The sequence below is a fragment of the Pan troglodytes genome, chromosome 11, assembly GCF_028858775.2.
Source record: "Pan troglodytes isolate AG18354 chromosome 11, NHGRI_mPanTro3-v2.0_pri, whole genome shotgun sequence".
Lineage (NCBI taxonomy): Eukaryota > Metazoa > Chordata > Mammalia > Primates > Hominidae > Pan > Pan troglodytes.
Window position 1 is genome coordinate 28,287,641 of NC_072409.2, and position 18,851 is coordinate 28,306,491.

An 18,851-nucleotide genomic window follows, 5' to 3' on the forward strand; every position below is an offset into this window, starting at 1 on the left:
AGAGGAGACTTCAGCCTATCTGGTCCAGTTTCAGTTTGATCAAGAAGAGATTCCAGATTAATGGCATTTAGGTTGCCAACATATGAAAAATGGTTCTATTTCATGACCATGCAGAAAACAAGTCCAGGCATTCTTGCCAATTGTTCTGGCATTTGCTTAGGATGTACAGTTTCTGATTTTGAAGAAAAGTCCAGTAGAGCCAACATTGGTTGATTATCCAAACTGCAATGAAGGCACTGCTCATTCTAAATATAATCAGTTAGGCAAGGGACAGTGATGTTGGTGATATGGATTGGCTGTGTCTCCACCCAAATCTCATCTTGAATTGTAGCTCCCATAATCCCCTTGTGTAGCAGGAGGGACTCATAGGAGGCAATTCAATGTGGGAGCGAGTTTTCCCAAGCTGTTCTCATGATAGTGAATAAGTCTCACCAGACCTGATGGTTTTATAAAGGGCAGTTCCCCTGCACACACTGTCTTGCCTGCTGCCATGTAAGACGTGCCTTTGATCTTCCTTCACCTTCTGCCATGATTGTGAGGCCTCCCCAGCCATGTGGAACTGTGAGTCCATTAAACCTCTTTTTCTTTATAAATTACCCAGTCTTGGTTATTTCTTCATAGCAGTATGAAAATGGACTAATACAGTTGGCAACTCCAGAGAAGCAAGGAGATGCAGTCACAGGCAGAGGTGGGAGCCCAGACATAAGCAGATTGTGGGTAGATGGGAGATCGGGGGTCCATCTCAACCTGCTTCTCTGCACCTTTGCCAAAGGAATGGACCACCCAGAGCTTCAACATATCTTCCTCTGTGAAGCCTCCCCTTTTCCTCCTCAGTCACGTTTGCTGAATGAATGATGCATTGTTAAGCACACAAGCCATGTGTGTTTTGCATAATGTGTTTTGTATGTAAGCATATCACGGTCACTCACTCAATATCCACAGATATCTACGAATAACAAATTAGTAGGAGGAAAGCATGCTTCCAAATCTGTATAGTTAAATAGAGAAATTTTCTAATAGTCTAATGTGTGGTAGCATGGAACTGAAAAACAGCACTGGACTGCACGTGGAAGTCCTGGGCTCTATTTCCAGTTTTGTCCTTTGTTGTTCATCTTTTATCTCACATTTCTTATCTATAACATGGAGAACACAGCTACCCCACTTCACAGGCTTTCTCAGAAGGCACTGTGGACTCAGAAGTCCAGGCAGGTCTACTTCAAATCCTCATGACCTTGGAAAAGCCACTTACCCCTGTGCTTCAGTATCCCCATGTAAAATGGGGATCATAAAAACTACAGCATAAAGTTGGACGGATAAATCAATGAGGCAATGTATGTAAAGTATAGTTCCCAGCACATAGTAAGCTCTCAAACTATGATGGAATAATTATTTCTATCATCATGTGAAAGGGACTTATAAATTATGAAGTGGCATGCAAATAGGGCATTTTATAGAGAACTCTACATTGTATAAAAGGATCATCTCTTTGCCTTTCAGATTGCAGATACAAACAGAAAGGTTTACATCAAAGCTAAAAATAAATCTAAAGTTCTAAAAACTATGGTCCCCATCCTCTTGGAATGTTCTTTGTCTTGTTATTTAAACCCTATTTTAATTCTCAAACAACTTGAGCAAATTGAGTTTGCTCTGCTCTTTAGGAACTCTTGTTACAAGCCATCTATCAATCCAATTTACACATATTTATTAGTTTCCTACCAAGTATAAGGCACAGTGCTTCGTGTTGAGGATAGAACAGTCCCTTCCCTCACGGAGTTTAGTGACGAAAAGTATAATGGGCAGAAAAATAATATTCATAATTATGGAAACGTTTAGTATAGCTTGGGTTTGGACATCTACTTGTCAAGAGCCCCAGTAATTCACTTATACCAACAATGAGCTCTCTTTTCTTAATTCATTCCCCTAGTATGTATGTCCATTTACCATGGTCATACAATCACTTACCATGGCCATACAATAAATTTCTAGTGAAATCTAAAGCCTCTAGTAATGGCACAGACAAGAAAATAAACATCCTTACTGAAATACCTGGCAATCTTGATATAAAGCTGTCTTTGGGTTCATAAGGCTTATGACCCAGGGGTGTCTGGGAGTAAAGCTGCACCACAACTGGTCTTCAGAAGATTCAAAAATCAAGGTATTTGAATGAGTATCTGTTCTGTAATTAATTCAGACGTGTGTGTGTGTGTGTGTGTGTGTGTGTGTGTGAATCTCTAGCAAATTTAGAGCTTTTATTACTTGTTTATTATTGCATATTAACTTCACTTTCTAAAGTTCATTCTTTTATTTTCTGGGCAAAAAGGCATATGTCTCTGGGGCTCTAATAATGTCATACTCACGTCCTAAGTACGATGTTACTGTTTGAATCCTCACTACTAGTCTATGACATTTATGCTGTTATTACTCCCATTTTTTATATGAAGAACCTGAAGCACAGGGAGGTTAAGTAACTTGCCCAGAATTACCCAGTTAGCAGAAGGCAAAACCAAGATTTGAACTCTGCACTCTGGGTGCAGAGTTGATGCTTGAGGACACCAGACTATCTGGCTGCCCAATGGCCGTAAGGAGTCCAGAAGGAGACACACCAGAGAAGAGCAATCAACACTCCCCATGGAAATGGAAAAGGGAAAACAAAAAACGATCTGATTTAAAGTTTTATTGTGGCTGGGTGCAGTGGCTCAAGCCTGTAATCCCAGCAGTTTGGGAGGCCAAGGCAGGCAGATTGCTTGAGACTAGGTGTTCGAGACCAGCCTGGCCAACATAGTGAAAACCTGTCTCTACTAAAAATACAAAAATTAGCTGGGCATGGTGGCTGCCACCTGTAGTCCCAGCTACTTAGGAGGTTGAGGCATGAGACTCGCCTGAGCATGGGAGGCAGAGGCTGCAGTGAGCTGAGATCGCACCACTGTACTTCAGCCTGGGTGACAGAGTGAGACGGTGTCTCAAAAAAAAAAAAAAAAAAAGTAAACTAAATAAATAAACAAAGTTTTATTGTTTTCACAAATTCACATTCAGGTCTGGTAGGGAATAAAAAACAATTATCTCTCAACAACCCTTTAATATTAATTTTTCTTTCTAATGCTTAGGGAATTCAAGTGAATTGCTTAACTTTGAAAGCAATCAATATAGAAAATTTTAATTTGGACATATGAAACAAAAGACAGATATGTTAAATAATATCACCCTATTCATATTAATATTTATATTTCATCTTCCAACCTGCTTTTAAATTGAAGACAGAGTGGGCCCAACTCTATCTTCCTTGGATATATTTGACCAGATTTTCATTGTTTTAAATGGACTCAAAGGGGAGATGGGCTTAGTCCTAATTCTCAAACTGCCATCCTCCAGATGAGAACCACAATTAGACGTTAAAGAAGGTACAGAATGATATTCTCAGTATTCATTTGATATCTTATGAAAGAAAATTACTGATAATCAGCAGGTCAGCTCTATATTTAAATATAATTCTTTGGCTAAATAGAGAGACCAAAAAACTTATTATGCTACAGGTTAATGCAACCAACTTGAAAAATAATTTACAATATCTAGTAAATGTTAGGATGTATCAGGCTAGTAGCCAGTGCTTCTACTCCTAAATATAGAGACAGGTTCTTCCATAGGTACATAAAGAGACATGTATAATAACATTCATAAAAGCATTATTTCTAACGGTAAGAAAAACTGGAAACAGTCTACATTTCCGTAATAGGAGATTGAATAAATAGTGATATATTCATTCAATGGAATACCATACAGCAGTTATAAAGAATGAACCAGAGCCACAGTGATCAACAAGGACACATCTCAAAACAATGCAGACAGAACAAAGTCAGGAGCAGAAGATACTGCAACATGATTTACCACTTATAGAATGTCTTCAAACATGCAAAAATAAGATGTTGTTTATGTATATACACATTTGTAGTATAAGTATAAAACCATGCATGGAAATGATGAACAACAAGCTCAAAAATAGTTACCTCTGCGAGATTGTAAGGGAGGAGGGAACTGGGAGAAGTACGAGAGGGCTTAAATTATATTTGCAATACTAATTTCTTTTAAAAATATTAAATATCATGAAGTGATAAGAATGGACAAAGCTGGGTAGGTGGGTTTTGTTATTTTATTATCTTATATTATTCTGAATGCCAGTTCCATGATATCAGGAACTTGTTTTGTTGACTGCTGTATTCTTGGAACCTAGAACAATGCCTGACACATAGTAGAGCCTTGAAAATTGTTAAATGAATGAACGAATGATTCTCTCTACAATTCTGTACATTTGAAATAATTCTTTTAAAATCAAAATAAAATACAGAAATAAAAATATGAAAAATATTGTGCTTTCTCAGCAAAAAGAAAAAATGGACAAAATAGAAAAAAAGTAAAAGAGAAAAATATTATGCCTTCTCATAGCACACATATTTATAGCACATATATTTGTGAAATCTGTGTAAAAGGAAAGAAGACTTTTGGGGACCAAGAACAGTGGCTCACACCTGTAACCTCAATGCTTTGGGAGGCTGAGGCAGGAGGATCACTTGAGGCCAGGAGTTTGAGACCAGCCTGGGCAACATAGCGAGACCCCCGTCCCTACAAAAAAAATATTAAAAAATAAATTAGCTGGGCATAGTGGCACACACCAGTAGTTCCAGCTCTTTGGGAGGCTGAGATAGGAGTATCGCTTGAGCCCAGGAGGTTAAGGCTACAGTGAGCTATGATTGCACCACTGTACTCCACCCTGGGCAACAGAGTAAGACCTTGTCTCTTAAACAAGGAGGCTTTTGGAGAAATCAAGGCTTAGAGTTTCTAAAATAAAAATACACGTTTAAAGATTGGAGGGAGGGAGGTCTAGGATGGTTTACATTTGATAAATCTGTAGATTAGGATGGTTCATCTTAAATCTATAGAATGGTGCTTTCTAGCTTTATGTTAAGGTAAACAAAGAATGGGTGAAAATCAATAGCTCAATCTGCATGAGCTGCACTGTTTTCCAACCAGGCCAAGTATACTTGCTATTAATGCCTAAAGAAACTTTAAAAACCAAAATAGCCCATCACTTGTGTCCTCTGGTCCAAACATCTTCAAGATCCGTGAGCAGGCAAGGTCTTCCCCAGTACCCTCCCACTCGCCCCCACAGCACAGCACAGCAAACCACACCATTGTATATCACTGTTGCATGGACTCCAACATTTCGAGGCAGTCCCATAAATCAGAAAAGGCACAAAAAAATACATATGGAGACAAGTCATTTTTCTTGCCATTTTCATTTAACTCATCAGGAAATGGCAAACCACAACAGCATGCACCTGAATCATGCATTCAGTAAGACCAAGACAAACAAATTGAAAAGTACCTCGGAAGTCACCTTGCAAGACAGTAACTTAGAAGTGTACTGGCAGAGAGGGAAAAGACCAGGGTTAGTACATGGCAGTGACACACTTACAGAACACCCCCTAGCCGGGAACAGGCACCACACCAAAAGAGGATGGGAGGGGAAGTAATACCAGGAGGCCATTCTACACCCATGCCAAAACTTTCTCCATCTGATATTAGTTTATTTATAAGTCTATTCTTTGCAGCAACTAGATACCCTATTGTCCACTAATAAAAATATCAGATAAGCCGTACTTTGTTAATTCAAAACGTTGCTTTCAGTTTCTGTACTTTGAATTAACAAGATTCCTTCCCCTCTGTACACAATCAGCTGCCCACCAGCAAGGTCGTTGGGGGCCATTTTGGATTTGCTGGAGTCTGTAGCCAAATAGCCTTTTCTCTTCCCGTAGGCTTCTCTGAACCCCAAAGCCGTCTTGTAACCTGTTGTTCCATTAAAAGAAGATCCTAATCATAGCAGTTGGTTTGTGGAGGCAGATTCTCTGAAACTGGCCTAAGGGTAGTCTTGCCTAGGGAGACCACACAGCCTCCCTCGTCAGAACCCTGGGGGCCTGGGTAAGTTCCTGAGAGTGGGATCATCCTTTGATAGCAATTTCTGGTGATTATATAGGATTATTAGTATGAGCACTTAGGAACTGAAATGATCCTTTAGTTCCTATAGGGGACTAAAAGTCTTACTCATAGTACAGAAAAAAATGGCCTGACTATGGAAAATGAGATAGCAGGACCAATTTGGGACATCCCTCTCCAGAATTATGGTAATGAGCGTACATTTACACTGCTTGGGGCATTTAAAGCATTTATTGGTTTGGGGCATTGATAGCCATAGACTAGTTAGGTGGGATCACACATCTGTGATTGCTGACTGCTTCTTATATGTAGCACTTAGGAATTATAGTTCTGTCATGATTGGGCTAATGGCTGGGAGCTGACAAGTCAGGAGCTCTTCTCTCTCCTTTGCATCTTCACTAGGGTATGAGTGAGAACGTAAGAGAGAGTTAGGGAAGCACAAGGCATCACTGAGCTTCCTGTAGCATCTGGGGAAACAGGAGGCAGATAGGCTTCCTTCATACACTGAGCGAGAGTATGGCCACAACTCTCAATGCATGTCCTGGTCTGGAAGGGTAATGTGTGCCAGGAACTCTCAGATTTGACGTAGCCCAGGAAAACCGACGAGGTCTTCTCTTGTTCTAAGATGAGACAGAGTGGTTGGATGACCTCTCAGTAATGAAGTCATGGGATGATAAAGAGAGAGAGAGCACACTGGAAAACCCCACTGAGAGCAGATCCTGTGCTAAAAGTAAAGATGGGGCTGAACATCCAGGAGGCTGTGATTTGGACTCTGGTCAACATCCCTTCAACTGAGAAAGGCAAAGCAAACCCTCGAGATGTTCATGAGCATCATTGACTCAATGACCCATCATCTTCACTTTCTGAGGCTCAGGTCAGGTTAGGGAAACAATTGGCTGGAAAAATACTGTTTGCCTAAATACAGTCATGTCACTCAGGATGGACTAATGAATCAGAGCTTCCTAGAGGGGTTCTTCATGCCTGAAGGAAAAACATCCAAATAGCCCATCATTTGTGCCCACTGATCCAAATGTCTTCCAGGTCCATGAGTGGGCAACCCCACCTTGGAGGCAGTCGCTTTGCAAGGCATCAAGAAGCCCTTTAGGAAACTAGGATTCACTAGTCCATTATGAATTGCATGACTGAGCAGAAATGGTATGAGACCCAGATAAGCGGACATTTCCACATAAGAGAACATTTCCAGATAAGAGAAACCCACAATATGAATAGGATTGCTGCATCTGGGTGTGTGTTGTGTGCACTGCACAAAAGCATCAGACTAAAGGGATGAATGGTACTAAAGCCCAGTCCCCTACTCTACCCTCCAAATGTGTGGCTGGTGCAGGGCTGCATCTTCATAGAGGAACAAGGGTGGTTTTTTTTCCTAATTCACACAAAGGCCTTGCATAGGTTGGTAAACAGCCTTGGGTAAGTGGGTAGGGGTGGGGATGGTAATCCTCCTGCCCTCAGAATTAGCCAAGAGGTCCATTAATAAATGAGGCTGGAGATACTCATTGGTGACTCCAATATACAGGACAAAGAAATCAGCCCAGGTGGGTGAAGACTGTGGCAACTAAAGGGAGTACTTTGCTCAAGTTCTGAGCTAGTAACAAATATGGCTGGTTGGGGATAACCTTTGGATAACACCACTCCCTGACTCCCATAAGCCAGGGGCCTCTCTGCATATGACTTTTTATAAAGTGGAAAACTGGAGAGAGCAGGGCCCTGAGCTGAGTCCCTGTGGACAGGACCCCAGAGGCCACCCCAACTCTGACGGGGGCTCGGGGGACACTGAACTTGTTTTGATGGCAAAGATCAGTTTTTCTCACTCAGCAAAACTTCAGCCGTAGCTACATTCTATCTTTCTCCTTCTGTCTTTCACTCTCCTCGATATCATTGTGTCTAACATATCACACTTTATACACATTCCAATGATCAGCACCTGTCTTGTTTTTAACTCTGCCTTCTCCTTAAAAAGAATAAAAAATAAGAATTATTTTTGCTCAATTCACAAATAACTGTTACTTTCGATGGGCAAACACATGGTTGTGTTCTAATCACGCGACAGGCATTGATTCTCAGGTGTGGTTTATCATCTCCAAAACGGCATGCCAAAATGCTGCCAAGTGGCTTACTGGAAAAAATATTAGCAAATGGAGGTGCCAGGGGTGATGCTGCATAACATGGGGAGATGTTGGGTGTGTAGGTGTGACCCACTGAGGTGCTTAGAGGGTGGAGAGTCTAAGAAGCCATGTTTCTCTGTGAGAATAGTGTCTGTAAATGGAGGCTAGAGACCAGAATTACTTTACCTTTAAGAGAATTAACTTCATGCTTCTACGGATAGGTAAGCCAGTTACACAACTCAACCCCCCAGCAATCCATCTGCTCTCTATTACTATCCTTCTGGTATTAAAGAAAAAGAAAAAATGGAAAAGGGGCCACAGATTGGTTAGGAAAAAAATGAATCTTTGTTCATCCCTACAGGTAAACTTCAACACATTCACCAGTGATTGACACAGATACAGGAGAAAAGGTCCCCTGAATTGGAAGAGCTAGGAGAAGGCTCTCATTTGAAGCCTGACTGATGATCATATCTTTGCTTTAGAAGCAATCTGAATTTGTTGTTTTAGATTTAGGTCTCTTAAATGAGCATATAGTGGATTGGTAGATTTTGTCCTGATCCTGAGAATTTTCAACAACAGCAAACTTGGTTCTGTTGTAATAGCAATAACAGTGCAAAACATTTGGCTTTGAATCCAAGATCCAGGGATATTAACAGCTTAATTAGTTAGGTCTCTTTCTTTTTCAAAATGTTTATTTACTGGAAAATATAGAGACAGGAGGCTGCCTCTTTGATTCGTAAGTGAAGGGCAATCAGCATATTAAAACGCTGATTCCAAGCAGCTTCATTCATGCAGAGGAAAAACTCAACCTGGTTGGCATTTGTTAGGTGGCTGCCAGAGTGTCAGCGTGTGCACAAAAGAGCTTCCAGCCCTCTGCCTTTACGAAATGACTGAGAACTGCCTCTACCCTTCTGTATGGAGTATTTTTCCCTATCATCTGCACTCCAACACAAAAGACATACACAAGTGACAAGTAGAGTGTGCTCAGCAAACACTCGCGTGGGTCACATGTTAAGTGGTTCTACTTGTTCTTCCCCATCCACATCAGAGTGTGGAGCACCCACTTGGCTAAATTCTACCAAAACTGCTGATGTATAGAGCAGAGTCACTGCGAGAAAAGAAACCAGACACCTAGAGCACCAAGTTTCAAAATGATTTAACTTTCAGAAAATTCTTAAGGCAAACTTTATCCTTTGAAGTGGGGCTTCAAAGAAGGGCTGGTGAAAGTGACTGAGTAGCCAGGGAAAAATCCTGCAGGCTCACGAAAGGAGCTGCTGGCTCCCCTACAGTGAGGTTCAGCAGTGGAAATGTCTGCAGCAGCTACCCAGGGCCGGGCATCATCCCACTGTCTACTACAGTGAAGAGCCCAGTAGAATAGCTGCAGCCTAATACAGCAGCTGAGCCAGTGCTCCACGCAGTTCAGGTGTAAACAAAAGGGAAAGCCTGGGAGATGCCAAGTGAGAAGCCAGGCTGCCAGATATCCATTTGCTTTCTTCCTTTCTTTACCACCATATATTTTGAAAGCAACTTTCAGCATCTGGGCTTCAACTCCAGAAATCCTTTAACTTAGCCAGCTAGGATATAAAAGGCAATAAAACAGCAGGGAATTCTTACTGTGAACTTCATAGCATTTAAGTTTAAGGTGACCAGATGGTTTATCACCCAAACTAGGACACTTTCAAGAGTGAAAGGCTGGCTGGGTGCAGTGGCTCATGTCTGTAATCCCAGCACTTTAGGAGGCTGAGGTGGGAGTATCCCTTGAGCTCAGGAGTTGAAGAACAGTCTGAGCACATAATGAGACCTCCTTTCTACAAAAAAGTTAAAAAATAAGCCAGGTATGGTGGCATACATGTGTGGTCCCAGCTATTCAGGAGGCTGAGGCGGGAGGATTGCCTGAACCCAGGAGGTCGAGGCTGCAATGAGCCATGATTACATCAATGCATTCCAGCCTGGGTGACAGAGACAGACCCTGTCTCAACAACAACAATAACAACAAAAGAGTTGAAGGGGATATTAATAACCACAACACCACAACAGGCATAAGCCAGGACTGTCTCAGGTAAACTCAGTAGGATCCTCAACCAACCCAAGCTATTTGTGACTTAAGTGCAGTCAGGGGAGGAGGTGATGACTTCAATATGTGCTAAGAGACTGGTGCCAGAAGACCCACAGGAGGTTGGCATGAACCCTGAGGCTGATCTCCAGGCTCCTGGGACTGTGTAGAGCAACAGTTCCTATGTCTCTAACCGGAGAAAGAAACCACAGAGCATGTGACTTCCTTCACAGTTAATTTGAACGTTATGTGCAAAGTTCCGAGGGCTTGGGTGTAGCAGAGTAGCCATGTGGTTTTCAACTGTCATTTTCACTGGCTCTTTGCTGTCAAGCTATGCACATGGGCTTGTTAACAGCCCCAAACACACTCAGTCTTTTAAGCACTGTAACATTGTTAGGGATTGCCTAGAGGGTCGGCTTTGAAGGAACAGCATCTTCATCCTTTTCTAGAGAAATAAAATCTCTACTGGGCAATGGTAGAAATCAGCTCCCAGGTGCTTAGGGATGATTTCAGGGCACTTGCAACCTTCTCCCTGCGTGGCCCTTGCATGCTGTCTTTCTATGCACCAAACATCTTACGCACTAGCCTTGCTGGTCGACTCCAGCTATACTTGGCAGCAAAAGACCAGCTCCCTGCAAGATCAACATTTTTTTTTTTGAAACAAGCAAAAACCCAAACCCAGTTCCAGGCATGTGAAACCACATATTTGAAAACTGATACTGGAACCCTAATGCTGACCAGACAACGACATACACATTTGTGCCTGAACTGGAATGCCACACGCCACACCAATGGCCGCGCTCAGAGAAGTGAAAGAGGAAAGGAGGAAAAACTTACACTACTATCATCCATTCTCTCGCGCCTTTTAGATTTGTGTGTCTCATAGTCTTCCATGAGGGTCTGCATCAGATTCTTGGGCCGCTGGGTTCCGGCAGCCTCTTCAGGGGCTAAGTCAGGCTGCAAGCTGGGGCCTTCAGTGGTGGGGGATGGAGGAGGTTTGACTTTCTCTATTTTCCCTGAAACAACACGAAGAGAATACCCTTTCTAAGCTTGTCTGCTCATGACTGCTTTTAGAAAGAAAACTGGCAAATAAAAGAGCAACAACCTCTGACACAGAGAGTGGTACCAGAATGATGGTTAAGTGTAGGCCATTTTATTATATTACAGGGATCAAAGCACTTAAGGTTAATGCACAAACCCATCCAAAGATCTCAAGGACACCAAGTTCCAAAAAGTCAGTTAGATCAAACAGGCCCAGCACGCATTTTGCAAATATATGTTGGACAGACCGACAGTGGCTCCAGTTGTTTTGAGATATGTATTCTATCACAGATCACAGAATTAGACTGTCAGAGGTGGTGGCACCTTGGAGACTCACAGACCCACTTCTTAACAGATGAAAGCGCTTGAGGCTCTGCCAAGGGAAGGCTGTACTCAAGTCATAGGGAGCCAGTGATGGTACCCAGGCCTCCTGCTTTCCTCACCAGGGTCTATCCTCTATAGCAGAGGAAGTCAATTGTCTGCTGACCTGCCCAGGCTTTTTGTGCAGACAGCCCAGTGTTATAAAACCTTTGAATAAGGATGAAGTTTGTTCTTCTCAGTTCGCCCCGGTCTTACACTGGCCAGCTTTATTCATTTACCTCACCTGCTGGGGTCCTGAAACATTGGGGTTTGAGGCCTCCCAGACCTTAAGAAGTGTACACCAACAAAGGCAATGGAAAAGGTGCACACCAGCCTTGGGCATGAGGAGATTTTAGCTCTTGCAATGTCCTCCAAGAATCCTCAGGATGGAGAGATGAGGTCAGTGATTAATTCAACGGTGGTGTGGTGACTCTACGCACCCTCACCAAGACCATTTCCATCCCTCCCTCCCAAGAAATGCCTGGCCCTGGCTTCTGGCCCTTCACGGGGTGGGTTTATTGACACAGAGCCCCAAATGCACTTCTGAGAAGTATCTTCAAGTACAACAATTATGATTTTTCCAATTATGCCCTTTGTGGTTGACGCGGCTAAAACCTGTGAACAAGGAATGTGGAGAAAACACACAAGATAAATGGGGCTTGCATGGCCCCGTTTGGGAGGGGAAAGGGCCATTTGACCTCTTTCAGTTCCAAGCCGAAGGGGACTCACCTTTCTTCATCTTACATCCCAGGCTTCTAACTTGGCAACTGCCTGATGTAGCAGGAATCACAAGTGAAGCCTGGTGTCCACATTTCCATATGGGCTGCTTAGCCCTTTACTGGCACAACCTCCTTCTGATGAGAGATACAAAGGCCTGGAGTCCAGGAAACCCAGGTTTTTAACTCCTGCTCTTCCAGTACTTGGCTACGTGACTGACTATAGATCATCATTTCATATTCCCACTTCAATCGTGGGCTGATCACTTAAATTCTCCTAGCTTTAACTGCCATAGCGGTTAAATGGGAATTTTGGAAGAAGTTATCTTTGTGGTCTCTTCTAACTCAAACGTTTTGCTATTCTAACAAATATGTTTGGCAGGATACACCCTTCTTGATTTTTTTAAAGGTATTTAGCTGTTACACTTGGGGATTAGGTGGAAAATAGGTTTTAATATACAGAAAAGGGCACTCCATTTCATGGCCACATTACATTAATAACAGTGAAATTAATTGCTTTGATCTAAATTACCCAGATAACTGAAAAGTCTTTTGATATTGACAGTACAATAATAAGTATTTCAAAATCTCCAAGTTCACTAGAAACAGTTTCTATTTTTTATTACGGAAATTAGGGAATGCTATAATGACCCCTATAAACATCATAAACATCACCCAGAGTAAACATTTATCAAGATTTTAGCATAATTGGCTCTTCCTTCCTTCCTTAGACTTGCTGAATTATTTTAAACCAATCCCAGACCTCAGGTCACCTCACTCCTGCACACTTAGTATGTATCTCTGAAAATTCCAATTGACTTTTTAATTGAAGGCTTAAGAAACAATATAGCACAGTGGTGAGCGTGTAAGCTCTGGAGCCAGCCGGTTTGGGCTTGAATCCATGACTTGGCAGCCAAATCACTTTGGGCAAGTTACTTACTCTTTTGATATCTTAGTTTCCTCATCTGTAAAATGGGTATGATGATAAGGGTACCTACCCTCAGATAGTTATTATGAGGACAAAGTTAATATTTATAAGGTTAATATTCAGAACAGAAAGCATCTAATGATTCTAGCTACCACTTAATTGGAATCTCAAAGAATAATGTGACTATAGGGTGAGATGAACAATTTCATGCATATTCTGCATAAAATTTTTGCATCTCTTCTGGGACCAGAAATAGACACCAATCACCAGGTTAATTTTCATCATTTTCCAGTTGACCTCTCAAGTGTCCAGATCACTTCCCACCAGCCACTCTTCCAGCGTTAAACACCTAGAAAGCACAGCCTATATTCATTGCTTCTAGCTTCTCCCTTTCACACACAGCACAGTGGAACTCCTGTTTATATTTCTGTGAAGGCCATTTTCACATACTGACTTAAATCTTATCTGGCTATTGAAGCTTTTGTCTTCTCAATTAAGCTATAATGTCATCCTGAGGACAGGGGGGTATGTTTCACCTGTCTATGAATCCCCTTAATTCATTTGAATGCAAACTCCATTAGGGTAGAGCCTTGCCTGTCTGATCATTGCCAGATCCCAGCAGTAGCTGTGGTACATGGCACGAGGTAGGCAATTCATGTTTGTTGAGTAATCAGTAAGTCCATTATGAAATATATATAACAACCACAAGTAAATGCTTATGGATTGGGACAGAATCTCCCATAGAGAATCAGAGGAAAGGGCTTAAATGCCTTCACCAAAATATATGAATTAAAACATTTTAGGCTTACAGAATCACAGACTCAATGGCTTTGGAGTAACAAGCGGATTTATATATCACTTCTTTTGTAGGCTTCATGTCATTTGAGCCTTGCAACAACCCTGGAATGTAGTTAGGGTGGATGTCGTGACACCTGGATGTCATGACCACAGAGGCTCAGACGCCAATTCCAGCCCAAGTTACATGAGACAGTAACAGTCACAGTCTGGAGCCCAAACCCAGTGTTGATGATGGCTGAATTAAATGATGGGATGTATGCAGAAAGAATGTTGTAAAGAGGGTGAAGGATTACTACAGAGAAGTGGTCAGCCATTTAATATCAAAGACATTTCCTGCTTATGGATGATTTCATCCCTTGAGCAAGTTTTTCCAGTTCTAGCCACTAGAGGTCAGAGAAGTAGCAGGAAAGAAAGGCTGGCTTAGCAGTTCTGGAGCAGGGGCTTCCAGGGACAAGCGGGCTGAGAATGGTCGCTTTGGATAACTGAGCCCATGTTCTGGTTCTATCTACCCCCTTAGGAGAGGCTATCACAGGTCCCCAGAGAGAGAAGACACTATGCCTCATCCCCAGACTTCCGGCCATCATTCTGGTCAGTATCAAGGGAAGCTAGCTCAGCCAGGCTCCTCTGCTGGGCCCTGTGATCTCTGATGATCCTCCCCAAGTATGGTTCAAACCAGGCACCAGAATTCTGGGTGCCATCTTAGGAATCACACAGGCTGCCAAAAGGCTGGAGAGAAACCTGTTCCACACCTGACAACTTCCTCAGAGGTCCAGAGTTTGCAGCCAGAGGTCCTCTCCATTAGGACGGTGACAGCACTCCGGATGCTCTTCCCCCAATAGTGGACACTGCAGACAGCACCACTGTTTGGGTCTCGAAGATCATTACATGAATGTGATGCAAATAGTCTGTGCCACAGGCCTGGGAGCTCAATCACATTCTTTTTCATGACCCCATAAGGCCCCTTGAAGTCCCTTGGCCAAGAGGACATGCCCCATTAGACTCCCCAAACCATGATGGTTATCTTTGGTGCTTCTTTTTCACTGATCCAGTGTGCATCTCACCCAGAACTTCCCCAGTAACCCCAGGTCCAGCTTTGCTTACTCCCTCAAACTTTGCTCTGCTATTGGTTTATTCACCTGTAATGATTCAATAGCTTGTGATGCCTGAAATCTGCCCCATTTTCAATGAGAACATCCTGCCATCCAGTTCCTCACCTGCACTGAACACTCTATAGAACACTTTTTTTTCTTTCATTTTTTTGAAATGGAGTCTTGCTCTGTCGCCAAGGCTGGAGTGCAGTGATCTGGGTTCATTGCAACCTCTGCCTCCCAGGTTCAAGCGATTCTCCTGCCTCAGCCTCCTTAGTAGCTGGGATTACAGGCACCCACCACTATGCCTGGCTAATTTTTGTATTTTTACTAGAGACAGGGTTTTACCATGTTGGCCAGGCTGGTCTCGAACTCCTGACCTCAAGTGATCAGTCTGTCTCAGCCACCCAAAGTGCTGGGATTACAGGCATGAGCCACTGTGCCCGGCCAGAACGGCTCTCTTGAAGGACATCGGTCACTATCCTTAAACAACAACATGAACACACAGTGCCATGTAGACCTCAGGGCAGGTCTGTATTGGTCTTGGCTGATGGCCAGTCCTGACATTTACAGAGCAGGGAACAGGTACAATGTGACCTCTATAAGGAACATAAGGAACCACTACAACAATGTTAGACTGAAATTCTGAGTGGAGGATAGGAAACGTTTGAGTTTATTTCATAAACGTGATCATATTCAAACTATTCCATCTGGAGTAATTTTAGACTTAAGCCTTTGAAGGAGTTTGAGGGTAAGTGGCTTCACTTGGTTGACTCCAAAGATGTGTTTCTAACATTGTGTCCTGTGACCTTAGCTTTGTAGGATAGTACTTGATGCCTCAAAGAAAAAAATCTTTGGTCAAATTAAGCTTGGGAAACTCTGGGTTAAAGAAAACAAGGAGGGAGAGAGGGATTTGTTTACCAGAGGACTTCTGGTTTTAGTGCTAATATGATTGTGAAGCTCTAATTCAGGAATGGGAGTGCAGCATTTCTTAAGTTTAGTTAACCAGAAAACCTCACTTCATAGAATCTATTAAGTGCCTCAAGAAAAAAAGCCAGGTGCAGAGGCTCATGCCTGTAATCCCAGCACTTCGGGAGGCTGAGGTCAGAGGATCACTTGAGCTCAGGAGTTTGAGACCAGCCTGGTTAACATAGTGAGACCTCATTTTAAAGTAAGTAAATGAATACAGAAGGGGAAAAAAATTTTAAAGTAAGTAAATGAATACAGAAGGGGAAAAAAAAAGAAAAACAGTTTAGGAAATACTGTTGTCTAATGTACAGTAGTTAACCAGCTTCCAGGGAACTTTTCTGGCCCAAGTTCATTTAATAATTAAGTATGGGCACACAGCTCATGTGCAAGAACGTTCAGCACTGTGTTTTTTTTAACTACACCAAGATATCTTCCTATTGAAGAATGGTTAAGTTAGCTATGGCTCATTTAGGCAATGAAGTATTAGTTAGCCATTATAAATGATGTTTCAGACTCTCAAACTTAGAGGAATGGTTAAGGTCATGAGAAAATATTCAAACTATATTAAGAGAAAAAGCAGACTGCAGAAGTAGATATATTGCAGGAGTTCAAGAGTGCAGGCGGGAGAGCCAGACTGCCTGGGTTCAAATCCTAGTTCACCACTTCTTAACTGTGTGAAAGAAAGCAAAAGTGCATGGCACATGGCAGACACTCAATCAGCATAAGATGAACACTATATGTTGCCTCCTGTGGTGGGCAGTACAATGGCCTCACCAACAATGTCCAAGTCCTAATCACCACAACCTGTAATATGTTGCTTTACAGGTAAAAAGAACTTTGCAGTTGTGATTAAGTTTAGGTACTTGAGATGGGAAAGCTATCCTGAAATATCCAGTTGGGTCTGATGTAATTGTAGGAGGGAACTAGGAGGGTCAGCGAGAGAGAGAGAGAGATCTGAAGATGCTGCACTGCTGGCCTTGAAGATGGAGGAAGGGGCCATGAGCCAAGGAATGTAGGCAGCATACAGAACAAAAGAGGGAAGAAAGTGAACTCTTCCCCAGAGCCACTAGGAGGAACACTACCCACTGACACCTTGATTTTAGCCCAGTCTTAGGTTTGTTTGAGCTGCCATAAAATACCATAGACTGGATGGTTTGAACAACACGCACTTATTTTCTCACAATTTTAGAGTCTGGAAGTCCAAGATCGAGGTGCCAGAATGGTCGGTTTCTGCTGAAGGCTCTCTCCCTGGATTGCAGACAGCTGCCCTCTTGCTGTGTCCACACGTGGTGGGGAGAGAAGCTGTCTGATATCTCTTCTTACAAGGGCATTGATCCTGTCATGAGGGCTCCACTCTGTGACTTCATGTAAACCTAATTATATCCCAAAGGGCCCACCTCCAAACACCACCACACTGAGGGTTAAGACTTCAGTATATGAATTTGCGGGACAGGGGTCTCAATTGAGACCAGGCTGGTCTCAATCCTCCTTCTGGATTTCAGGTCTAACTTTTAAAAAGCCAAGAATGGGGATTCCAAAAGTTCTGAAAATTATTTTGGTCAGATAGTCATCCATAGCAGATGAATTTCAGACTTCTGCCTTCTAAAGCTGTAAGATAATGCATGTGTATTTTTAAAAATTATTATTATTAGAGACAAGGTCTCACTATGTTGCCCAGGGCTTGAACTCCTGGGCTCAAGAGATTCTCTAGCCTCAGCTTCCCAAAGTGCTGGCATTACAGGCACGAGCCACTGTGCCTGGCTAAATGCATATTTTTTAAGCTACTATATTTGTGGTAATTTGTCATAGCAGCAATAGAAACGAATGCAAGTATCAACCCAATATTGGCTTCCATGAACCTATGGGCGTGGAGAAAATCTAGAAAGGTGGTTATTCCTGGGGGAGTAGGATTATGAATCACTTTTGATTCTTTTTACATTTTTTTCTACAATCAGCACAAATTAATTTTAAAATATAAAACAAACCAGAAAAGTTTTCTTGTAAATATTATTAGCCCATGCTGAGAAAAGCAGGTAAACCTGCTTGCTTTAACCTTTATGGACTAGGCAGATCCACAAGCTCTTCCATCATCCCAGGCGGTGCATACCCAGAGGAGCTCAGAAGGAAAAAAACTGTTCATCTCTGCAATGGTGGTGCTCACAAGACTGTAGCATTGCAAGGTAGACTAAGGAGCAAGGAAGCCCAAAGAGTTTCACTCCAAACTAGCTAGTTTAGTCCCATCATGAGTGGGAAAGCATAAATTGGTGTTTCCTGTTTATTTATCATAAATAGTTATACCACTCTGTGGTCCAGAGAAAGCAAGCCATGCCTTGGCTGTGCTTCTGGATTTTCCAGGCCGGATGGATTTCCCTTGGGCATCTGTGGCGGGCCGTGCTGACAGGAGGCAGAGAAAAGAATCTGCAATTCCTCCCACCCAAAGAACCCGAGAAAGGGCTGCATGCACTCAGAATACAGCTGTTGTCATCCCTGACTGTCCAAATCTTCCTTCTGGATTTCAGGTCTAACTTTTAAAAAGCCAGGAATGGGGATTCCAAAAGTTCTGCAAATTTTGGTCAGATATTATGATTTGGGTGATTATTACTCTACGCATGAAGTCTGAGGTCTTAAATCAAAGAGCCTTTGTTTCCACATTTCTCAAAATAAAAGAAAAAGCCTTCACCCACTCGTATTTAAAAACCAAACTGAACCGAACAAAATCACCCACCAGAGGACACGCCTAAGCCAGGGCCTCCTTCAATGACCTCCTTTCTTCACACAGCATTGGGATAA

At 42.5% G+C, this 18,851-nt stretch overlaps 1 protein-coding gene across 11 annotated transcripts in view; it reads right to left on the reverse strand.

Moving 5' to 3' along the window:
* PALM2AKAP2 (PALM2 and AKAP2 fusion) overlaps window positions 1-18,851 on the reverse strand; it is a 531,488-nt gene that overhangs the window by 4,983 nt on the left and 507,654 nt on the right. For 6 of the 11 annotated variants that reach the window (XM_016960330.4, XM_054657783.2, XM_063787150.1 and 3 more), the window contains 1 exon segment: window positions 10,999-11,177. The exons of 1 other annotated variant lie outside the window; for it this stretch is intronic. In XM_016960330.4, coding sequence (XP_016815819.2) covers window positions 10,999-11,177 — 179 coding nt within the window. 11 annotated transcript variants of the gene reach the window in all.